Genomic DNA, 11996 nt, shown 5'->3' on the forward strand with positions numbered 1-11996 from the left:
TGGAGTTCTTTAAAATGCTAATATACACTGTTGGCTATGACTATGAAAGAAGCGTGCAATAAATTCGAAATTTGCCACATGCGAAGACCTCGAGGGGATATACAGATGATTAGCATCGCAGAGATTATGTGTGGTGCTAAAGTTACCTAAAAGCAGTATAACAAAGGAGACTGTTTTAAGTACTGAAACAAAAGCATATATAACATTATATATATTAAATATATATAAATTAAACTTAAAGTATCACAGTTTACTTTAATACTGCAGCTATAGCGCAGGACTGGATAAAATCGTTTTTGTTTTTAATTTTTGGCCTATTACCATGTTTCTTTTTATATATAGTTTCTTTTGCATATATATATATATATATATTTACTATGCCTCTTTTCGTATATATATATATATATATGCTTTTGTTTCCCTTTATTGCAGCTTAGCACAAAATTATATACCTGATAATCTGTACACTTTTGTACTTTTTTAATATATCAAAAATGATTTCTATAACGTGACTTTCATAAGATAAAAGAAGATTAAACACAGTATAATCGCTCAAGAATGTTCTCGATGAAGATTTAATGCGCTCAAGAATGTTCTCGAAATTTAATTAATGTTTTAATCTTAAAGAAGCCTATGATGTCTGTTTAGTTAATCACAAATACTTGTAAAGTAAGTAAGAAAGGAGTCTGTGCTTAAGAGTTATTTTGATGTTTAAATTCATTAGTAACTGACAAGTCGCAACCTGGTAATGGAAATATATAAGCATCTAGCCTGTGGCAATACTATGAACTCCAAGAATTAAAATTATGCTAAAATGTACCAAAACAGCTAGTTTGCGCATACCGTAACAGAAATAAATAGCTCAGTCAAAAAGTTGTTGTTTTAGTTGCTCGCTTAAGGTGACCGGAAGTAAGTTACTATATTTGTTTCGTAAGAATTATTAGGTGGAGTTTATATTGGCTTAGCTGTGTATGTTGTGAAACTTATCGTAGGTGAATGGTAAAGTGTAAAAATCTTTCCTAACGTGAATAATTTCTTGTAATGTTACTTACATTATCAAATTTACTAAATTTTGGGAGGGAAAAAAATCGTAGTCGCAATAGTTTTTTACCGAATCTCTAAGATGCTGAAGTGTTTGAAAACAGATTATTCCAACCACTTAAAATGAAAAGTTAGCTCTTTAACGAAATTTCTTATATTTTCTTTATTTCAATTAACTTCCATTCCTAATCTAGCTCTGTTATCTGTGAAACAATTCGTATGCTGAAAATGAGCTTGAGTATCTGTTCTTCATAAACGGCAAAGACAGCTTAACTCGAACCATTTATTTCTCAACCCGTCTTAGCTTGCTCATATACGAGTATTTTAAGTATGTCTAGGAAATATCCCAAATTATACTGTTTTAATAACTGCACCCTGAGTATTTTGCTGGACTCTGTGATCATGCTATTAACACATGCGAATATATTTCGTACATCTTCTGAAGTAGACTCTCTTTATTCTACAGCTCTTAGAATTACTTAAAAGGTGAACAACTATTCATGCCTTTACGTGTAATGTTAGTACCTCGAATTGCGAAAATTAATAATGAAGGTCTTTGTATTTCAAAGTATAAATATCATCTATAATTAATTTATAGAATAATTAAAGAAATTTTCTTTTATTTACAGTTTGGAAAAATGTTGGCCTTTATCGGTTTCTGCTTGGCTTCCTTACTGCACGTGCCTGTCCATTCATCTTTCACAGTACCTGCTGAAATGTTATCCCCACTTGGTGTTCCTGGAGCTATGGGACCTGCTGGGATGACTGCTGTTAAGCTAGCTGTTGGAAGCCGACTACTAAATATGATAGGCACGCTAGGTGTTGGATCAACTGGAAGCCTGGCGTCTAGCCTTCTAGGTTCTCAGAAAGGCCCTCAGCAGCTGTTCGGTGGAGGCATTCCTGGGTTTCCTCAAATTACTCCAAAAAGTAAAGAATTTTCTAAAAGGAGAGGACCCAACATACCAACTTCCTTTAACATTCGCGAAGCAACTCCAGCTGAAATCGAGAATTTCTTTGGCGTTTTGCACAGAGTTGATGCCAATAAATGCATATCTAGACTGGTGTGTGAAATTGGTTCAAATCCAAAAGTCTTGGAAGGTCTTGGGCATAACATAAAAGACGTAATGGGGTAAGTGTCTTCAAATTTAGAAACTAATGAAATTCTTACCTTAATTTTCAGTGAGGATACCTAGATAATTTAGTGTAGTTATTAAACTTCAAAACACTAACTGTTAATAAGCTTCAAAAATAACTCTTATGCTATATATTTAATACTGGCTGAAGTTAAGCCATGTCTGCCTAGAAATGATAGCGTCCACCTAACTGGAAAGAATGTTTTTGTCTTTATTCTTCACAAAATCGTAATACAAATTACTCTTGATGCTTAATATTTAGCTGTCAAGTTCTATCTTATGAAATTTGCTCAAACTGAGCAATCTTTCAGTATAGGCGCTATGCATTATGAAACTTTAGTAATTTAGTAGTTAGTGTTTATTTTAACCCTTTGCATTCGCAACTACCGTCGCTTTTGCTTTCGTCCATATAGCGTATATATAATCTTAAATTTATAATGTACATGGCAATATTCGTAAACGAATGGTATAGTTCATAAACTTGGTAATTGTAAATGCTATAACTTACTGTAGCAAAATCTTTACGATTAACTAACACATTTAAGGTTAAAATGCAAGGGAGTTTCGTCTAGGTAAATTAGAATTTTGTTAATCCAGTCCCGCATGCCGTATTTTTACCTTTCAAGACCAACTTTTCTATCACCTTTAACAACTACCGTATATTCCTTTTCAATCTGTCGTTGTTAGATTTATGCAACTCAATTTAGTTATTAGGTTTCAACAGTTGGACATGATACCTTAAAATCATTTATTAGCTCCTTAATTCTTTCGATGAGAACTCTAGTATTTCACCGGACTTTTACCGCATTGGGTGAATCTAGGACCGCTGGTAGGCTTCTGCGATCGGTTCCTTACGGATAAGCAACTAGATACATTTAATTTTTCTAATGTTTGACTAGAAAGTGAAAGTTTAGTAGTTAAATACCATGTTCCCTAAACAGAATTGTTAACAATTCTTTACAATAAACTACGCGATACTAAATATACTTATGTCCATAAAGTTATTTACCGTTAAACATCGAATGAAGGTAATAATAGCCCTGAATGAAAATTACTAAACCACTTCGTCTCTAAAACTATTATTCAGACTACTATACCCTGGTTTATTGTGAATACGAATTCTAGAAAAGCCATCCCGAATATATTCTCTTCAGGTGGATAAGTGTGCTTTATCGTACTCAAAATGGACATTTACATTGCTACTCTCCTCAGTTTATGGTAAGCGTCTTACTAAGCCTTTAATGCTGAAGAGTCGCTAAATGCTAATATAATTGTTACGAAATTAATCTTTCCCTTTTTAGACCCTGTAGTCTTGGAACTAATTTGAACACTTGATACCTGTAGAAAGATCATAAAAAGGTAGTGTAGTACGTTACTGTTAATCTTAATAGTTAAGCAAATTTAGAATAAACTATAGCGTCCACTAGCTACGATTTTGTTATCGGTGAAACGAAGTGTTAAATTCTTGCACGGTTTCGTTTTGGCATGAATTCTCCTATAATCCTTCAATCTAATCCGAGTTAAAATCTGTAATTAAATGTTCACTTTCAATCTATTCTAAATTCTTAATAGAAACAAAAGCCTTAAATTATGAAGTACCTAACGTTTGGGCATTAAAAAAGCTTACTCATTAAGCACCAATTTTGGAGGAAATTAGTTTTCTAGACCTTAACGCATTTTCCAATAAATGTCTAGGCTCGCAGGGAAAGTCAAGCATATATAGCGTAAATACGTGCCTCACCTTTAGTACTCCACGTGAGTTTTGCCGTGGTCATTTATAAACACTCCTGCATTTTAAACGAAATTTAGTTGCGAAAAATATGAAACATAAGAACATTTATGCTAAAAAATTGCCGCTTCTTAACCATTATTTAAATTTCCACGCGAAAACAAGCATGCAGGTCAGTGGCGTAGTTAGGGTGGGGCATCTAGGGGGCTCCAAATTGATGCTACGAAATTTTTTAATGGTGTTTCCCATTCTTGGCACATAAAAAGGGGCGCAAATTCTTCAGGTGTCCCCGGGCGCTGAAAACCCTAGCTACGCCACTGATGCAGGTGTTTTAATAACTTTCGGATTGGTCTTTCGAGTTATTGAACTAGTTATCACAATATTACCTGACATATTGTTTGTATTTAAACCATTCACGCTTTTCACCTCCAAATTTCTGTTTGTATACTCTAAAGTGAAATAACTGAAGATTAAACGATAAGTATTTCGTAATAAAATTCTCGCAATGGAAATCTTATCGCTTACCACGTTGAGCGCGGCACCGAAGTTGCTGTCCTTTCCATTCACCCGGCAGCGAGCTAACCCGTATTTTTGTTTAGAATCTTTCAATACATATCGTTAAAACTAAATTTGATCACATTTCATTGAGACTATATTTATTTTTAACTTTAATACTGTCGGTTCAACGGACCGACGCCAGCCAAACGGGAAGTTCACTGCCGGTCCCCTGCTCAACGTATTAACTGCTAAATAATCTTAACTGAACTATTTAATTTGTGGCATTTGGAAATTTTCCCGAGTTTTATTCAAGTCTGCGCTTTTAGTTGCCAGCTTTTATCTGTTGGTCACTGGCTAATGCTTCAAAATTAGTTTGCTCCCTGCAACGGGTCTTTTCAATGAAGTACGAAAGCTCCGCCTTACGTAGGAAATGCATGCCAAATGGGCCGAAGGCACATAAATTGTCTTTCCGATTAATTACGCAGAGCAATCCTCCGCCTAAACCAAGATATCCGTCTTCAATGTTGTCCGAACATCTGCGTAGCTGATGTCACGTTTCGTTTATGAAACCGCGTTCTGAACAAATACTTCATCTACAGTATTTATGTACAAATATTGCTAAATAAAGCGGGTTAAACTAAACGTTGGTTTTCTGATAGTTACTGAAAAAACAATTTTTGACCGAAGTTGTTTTAAAATGTATCTATTTTATTTCTTTTCAGCTCCCTTAGGGTTTTAGAAAAGAACGCCCTTTCTACGAAGTATCGTCAGATCATGCTGCAAGGTCAAAAAAATGGCGCTGAAAGTTGCGTCCGCAATTTTTCAACATGTGATCAGAAGTCTTACCGCCTCATCAGGACATTTGTTCGAGCATTCAGAGTTAGACAATGATTTTGGAATTGGTGCTATTCAAGAACATGTATAAAACTTCAAAAGTTAATTTGTCGGGTTTCTTGTAAAAACTTGAGTTTTGTAGCTTGCAAAATAAATCTAAAATATTATAAGCGAATGTTTTAACTTTTTTGTTTCTACTTCTAGCAGACTAGAACTGCGAATCCTCGCCTACTCTTTGAAGGCTACCATACAAATGCTTGGTGATTTAACAAAATATCACTCAACCGTTTTGTTTCGCTCAGATAGTGTTGAAAGGAAGGAGGGCAGCTCTTAAAGGAAAGCGAGTCAATTGTGTGCCATAAACAATAGCAAATAACAATATAAACGGTCTTGAGCAGACAGTTCCATTTATAACGTTGTATTAAAAGTGCGAGCGTCGTGTGGTTTTAAGGTAGTGTATCCTGCGAGAGCTCTAAAGATGCATGTTCGTTTGAATTTGTGCACTTCTCTGGACTACCGGAAATTAAGAAACTGAACTCTGGTATGTTTTAATTTTTAGGAAATGTCGTAGTACAAATTTAAGCAATATAATCTACTTGGCATTTAGCTGTACTTTGCTGCATCCTACTTAATTTTCTTAGGCTGTAGTAATTAAATTGCTTTCAGAGCTAGTAAACCCCAAATTGGAAGTAAATTTCAGTCTTTCAGTGTTGCAGATAGGAAATTTTTTCATTACTAGCACGAGCTTTGTTCAAGCAATGCAATCTCACTCTGGCACTAGCGCAACTGCCGAAAGGTAACTTCTTAAATAAAATTTCTAATTGCGAAAGCGAAGAAATAAAAGTATACAACAATGCAATTAGTACTTTAAATTTTCTGGAAGATTAATGATTTTTCATTGTGATGTGCGCCTGTATACATAAGGTTTTCAATTTACAGTAAATGCTACATACATAAGGTTTTCAATTTACAGTTCACACTTGAGGGAATTCATTTACCTTCCTACGACCGAACTTGAAAACTGTTAGTCTAGTTGTTGCATTACATTTCAATGCTTTAGAAATGAACTTAAAAATGTTATGTTGGTTAAAACTGCGAAGTTGAGTGCCAACGGGATAGTGTACGGGAATTAAAAATTAACTTTAACTAATAAACTTAAACGATTAAACATCTCCCGGGTAACAAATCTTACCCATTTCTCCTTTCATAGGCCTTCACGAGGGCGTTTCTACACTTCAGGAAGTATGTAACTTTAGTACGCATTTTGTAATCAAATGTTGGACCTTGGTTTCTGTCTTGCCATGGGATTTTTATCGCGGACTTGCTAGCGTAGTAGACTTTTAATTCCCATTTCATAGCGTTCTAGATGCGATTGTAAATGAATACTGAATATTTCTAGATTTCTACCGCAAGAAAGATGGACCTTCTAAAATCATTCTACGATGCTAGTCGGTATTGGATATTTCAGCATAAATGGATTTCTTTTCTTAATCAGTGTACTGAACTTTTTCAAATCTTTACCACCACCCAAACTTCTGTTCCCTACCTGGTTTCCATGGGTTTATAATGAAATTTCACAATCGCTACATTCTATTTCGGTGGTTAAAGAATTTGACAAACTTCAAAATTCAATATAGCATACCGATTTATTTTAACTTATACGTACGTATTATCTCTTTACAAATAACTTTCACCTAAAGCTTTCACAAAAGTACTTTCCCTAGGTAAGTAAATATTGCATGCTTTGATATGATAGGGCAATGAAAAAAGCCTGTCTTTTGCTACAATGTTTCCTTAACATTTTTAATTACGTTGATGCATATCTCGCCGATTAGGAGGAAAGCATTAGACTGATATCTCAACATTCAAGAGTGGAAGGTACCTTGACTGTTGCGCAAAAGAAATCTCAATTCAGCACTTCTTTGAACATTCGGAAAGTTCACCAGCGGCCGTGTTATGAAACAAATGGACGCTGGTATTTCGACATGGATTCAAATCAGGCGAACGGTTTGGCTGCAAGGGAGTTTTCGCGATTTTCCCATGTGTAATATGGATAAGAGCCAATTTTCCTCGGAAGTTCTACATGAAGGTCTTTTTTTTCTTTTGGACAGTTAGGCCCACCAGCTGTCGAGTGGTAACGTCGCTGAACACTGGTAGTTCGGCTTGGGATCGAATCCCGGCGAAGAGAGCCAGCTTGCATGGTTGGTTTGCTCAACGTGGATGAGAGCCAGTTCCCCTTAGAAAGTCCTCCCCATATGCAGATAGCCCTAGTTGCTTTGCCTTAATTAACTTAATCTTTTGGTAATCTTTGTTCGATTATAGATAGCCCTTGCGTGCTTTGCTATAATCGAACATTCGAAGACCGTTACTAACTGAAATCATGGAAATTCAAATGCCTTTGAGCTTGAGGGGAAACTAGCCTCCAAAGACCACGTCGTTCAATGAATAACGAATCCTTCTGAAGAAACCAAAAAAATCTGCTTAAAACTGTTAGCTGTATTTGATTTAGGCCAAATAATTTCATTTTACCCTCAGTAGAGGTAGTATCATATACGAGAAACGCGGGCAACTAATCATTTACGTCAGTAAAGTAATAAAACAGTTTACATATATATATTACATCTCTTTACTAACAACTGCCATAAACAGACTGATGGTGTTTATATAGCAAACTATGCACTTTTAACTCCACTGATCGAAAAAACATTTTTAGAGAAGCCCAGTCTAACGCGCTAGGTTAATTTTATGTAGTACACTTGTAATCCTATCTAACTTTGATCTGACTGAAATTAAAGTAACGGTATTTTAGTTTGTACGTATATTTTAGCACTTTGTGCAGATGGATTTTTTTTTCGTCAGTTTCCATCATGTTGAATTAATTCATTCTTTTAAATTTAGAGATTTAGATAGCTAAAAAATCAAATTACAAATTAAACATAACTGAAACGAAGTCTTGTAATTGAGCTAGGTATTCTTATATTTAAGCAAAATAATTGTTTCACAACAGTAGTGCTAGATAACATTTTCATTTGAAAATAGATTTATCTGTAGGAAAAAAATCTAGGAAGAGCTCATCATTGACGATATTCCCGTAATGAAATATTTTTTCATAAATAAGTTTGGTTTCTGTAAGAAAATCTCATTTGTTACAAATAAATGCTTTCACAGTAAAAATTTATCGATATCTCTTATCAACAGAATTTTTATAAAACAAAGAAGTAATCCACACTTGATGTTATAGGAATTTGCCTGTTTCTCCTGTATGCAAACATTTCCCAAGTATGGGTCGTGGAAAGTTTTGAAGCATTCTTTTTTTATTAGTTAATTGCATATATTTAACTGCAGTTAAATTAAAAATTGTTAATAGTTATATATGCTTATTTATTTTATTTCATTATTACATTCTTTCTTTTGGTTAACTCTTCCACCTCTTCTCTCAGAATAACAATACGCATGTGGGTAGCCATAACTTGTAACTAGATCCATATGGGGTCCCACAATTAGGTTATTTCCACATGGTAAAGCCTCGAGGGCTATCTGCATAAGAGAAGGGATGCTTTCGCGGAGGACTTTCTAAGGGAAATTTGCTCGTATTCACGTTACACATGGGGAAAACGAACATGAAGGCAGCTCCTTCGCCTGGAATCGAACCTAAGCCAGGTCGAACTACCAGTATTCAGCGGTCTTAACCATTCGGCATATGGCAGGCGTTTGCGCGATTAAAGAGTTTGGGAAACCCAGCTCTCGAGATAAAATGAGACGGGTGATTTTCAAATTTCTCTTTCACACGCAGTAGCTGATCTGAGAAGTATGAGAATAATTATGAACCTCACCATTTTAATGAATATTTCAAAAATGCAATAAGGAATTTAGCTTTAAATAAAATTGTATATCATTCATCGCGTTCCATTTAAATCCTTCGACATCCGAAAATATTAATTTATGCTTTAGAACTTTGTGCAGCGCCCGGGTCGAATTTTTATGCACAAAAATTACTACTCAGAATTTTATTCTATTGTTTACTGTAATCCAGCATTTACAGCTATCAAAATGTTTGCTTTCTGATTTGATTAAATTAAAACCTGTCACAAAATTAACTCGAATTTACATTTTCAGGCAGGCAACATTCAAAACATACATTTTGCGAAAATTTATCAATGAAGACTAGAAGGAAATTTCAGCTTTTTCTGTGGCTTTCATTCACAAATCAATGCATCGCATTTGACACTGGTCATGAAGCATCATTAAATTCATCTGAACGAACGATGACGCTCAATGTTAACTTAGGATCAGCAAGTGAAACTTCCTCAACTGTACTCACCATCGATCCCGTGAAAAGCATACTAGTATGGACTGTTATTGAAGCTTTAGCACTCGGATTTATTACAACTGCTGCTATAAATTCGCTCCAGACTCCAGCTTACAGCCATCCAAAATTTTATCACCACTTTTATCACGCGCCTTTTGAACATTTTAGAGAGGACTTTGCAGAACCAGTAAAGGGATATAGAAGCACAGATGCCGGATCCTTTTTGGCTTCAGACTCTCTTGCATCAGACAGCACAAAATTAAACGAATTAGAAAATCAATTTTATAAGTTATATCTTGCACCTTGCTCCAAAAGCAATGAGACTAAAACTGTATTAAATGTTTCTAACAACCCTAATGTTTAAAGTTTTGGGGAAATTAGAGTTCTTAATAATTATATGTAACAAGCGTGATGATGAACTGAATATTTTAAACTTGTTCACAAAAATAGCAAAAAATTACTTCTCATCTTAGATTACTGAAAATCAAATGAAATAAAACAGAAAATCTGAAGAAAAATTTTGTTACACCATGGTGTTTTCAAAAGACTACGTGACATGCAGTCATTTGCCGTATTTATTATTACATAGTTGCATCAAAAAGGTCATTTTTCTTTGTCTTAGACATTTTTTATGCTTGCATGAGTAAGTACAGCCTGTATTAGACGTATGCAACATAATTTTACATGTAATTGCATAAAACTACAAAACTAATATCGATGCAATGAATTATAAATGCAACTGGCTTAAGAATTCATTTTTTTAACAGATTACGTTTCTGCTTTTATTTTTAGTTATAGCTGCACAGTTGAAATCTTTTATTTATGTCTTACATAGCAGTTACTCAATTGAATTCAGATTAAAATCATAGAAAAACAGGTAAGATGTATTTATATTTTCGCTGATAAGTTAAAACATTTTAGGCATGTTTAGAAAATTAAAATATTAATTACTTTATTAATATTACATCTGTGTTTGTTATAAATTTTGGAATAAGATAGTTATTATATTATTAGAAAAAATTTTGTAACTGATATGATGATTTAAAGAATTCTCAACAAATTGGAAAACTATAACAAATGACAAGGGCATTCCATAAACACTAAATGAAAACTCAAGAGGAATTATTATCTTCTTGGGTGACTAAGGACTGAGAATTATTATCTTTCAGGTTGGAACTAAAACCCGAACTAACTAGTCTCGATACCGAAGTTTTTCCAACTTCGTTTATGAATACGATTTCAGTTTTTCTTTTTACCTTCTTCATATCTGTAAACCGTATGCCCACTATTTACTAACCTTCATAACGTTTTATTGAATTATATGATGATTTGAAAAACATGAATAAGGTGTTGATTTTCATAATATCGAGCTACGCAGAAAATTTATTTCATGCCTAGTTGAAATAGAAAGTTAGGATCACTCTTCAAAGGCTGCGAGTAAACTAAAACCTACAGCTTTATCATACAAATAACAGCCTTTTTTATAAAGATTTTTAGTGTGACAGAGCTCAAACACTAGCCGAGCGGTTAAAGATGCTGAACATTGATAGTTTGCCTTTGGGTTCAACCCTCATGTGTAACATGAATACGCGATAGTTTTCATTAGATAGTCTTCTACGAAGAAATCATTCCCTCTTAGGCAGATAGCCCTCCTGTGCTTTGCCATATTCCAATAAACAACTTTATTATGATGGAAATCAAAACAGTTGATGGATTAGTTGATTAAAGTACGCGAAGGCCGAGTCGCCATCGTAGTGGATTTCAGAGAAGATTGGTCCATATTACGGTATATTAGGGTAAAACCACCAAACAACCCTGCAGCCAGCATATTAGCCGTGACTTAGCTAGCAATTTTCGACGGTCTCATCCACTCGGCCAAAGGTGGGAGAAGCATATAAAAGAATATATTAAAAATTAATTAACTAGTAACGATTAGTTAGAAAAGAATAGAAATTTTTTAAAAATGCTGAAGAAAACACATTGAAACATATAAGGGATGTCTTAGCTTTCCTCGCGATTAATCTGACAAAACAGAAACATTGAGCATATATGGATGACAAATACTGCTGAGGAAGCTCTGAATACTTTTGATAAAAACAGACGCTACTAATCACAAAAGTGTTCTTCATAGCCGAATTTGTTAAAAAAGGATCCAGATAAAATCAAAGCTAAAAATGCCATAAAAATTTTTGAGGACCACATACAATGTAGTTAAGCTTATTTAGACTTCAAATATGAATTTCTGAAAGATATTTTTAATGTTAGCAAAACATTAAATCAGAAGCACGGATTTCAAATTATCAACCGCAAGAATAGACACTTATTTAAAAAAAAATTCAGTTTGTTGTAACCTTTACATCGCCATCTCCTTTTCATCGCATAAAAAAGAGGTTTAATTCATATAATTTTGTCAATTTGTTTCACGGAAAATTTTGCATATTACAGACCAGGC

At 34.2% G+C, this 11996-nt stretch overlaps 1 protein-coding gene across 2 annotated transcripts; it reads left to right on the top strand.

Annotated features, from left to right (window-relative positions):
• Window positions 1-838: 838 nt before the first annotated feature.
• LOC118181025 (uncharacterized) lies at window positions 839-5410 on the top strand. 2 transcript variants are annotated; one of them, XM_085808459.1, is made up of 3 exons: window positions 839-909; window positions 1671-2170; window positions 5124-5410. In XM_085808459.1, exons 2-3 carry the CDS (start codon window positions 1680-1682, stop codon window positions 5290-5292), a joined length of 660 nt encoding a protein of 219 aa, XP_085664585.1. In that variant the 5' UTR covers window positions 839-909; window positions 1671-1679; the 3' UTR covers window positions 5293-5410. The 2 variants fall into 2 exon arrangements, with proteins under 2 accessions (XP_085664585.1, XP_035205989.1); XM_035350098.2 differs by having other exon boundaries at window positions 875-999.
• Window positions 5411-11996: the final 6586 nt, after the last annotated feature.

Source organism: Stegodyphus dumicola, chromosome X1 (assembly GCF_044657685.1).
Source record: "Stegodyphus dumicola isolate Sdum_Otavi_A_Nest chromosome X1, ASM4465768v1".
In the NCBI taxonomy this organism is placed as follows: Eukaryota; Metazoa; Arthropoda; class Arachnida; order Araneae; family Eresidae; genus Stegodyphus; species Stegodyphus dumicola.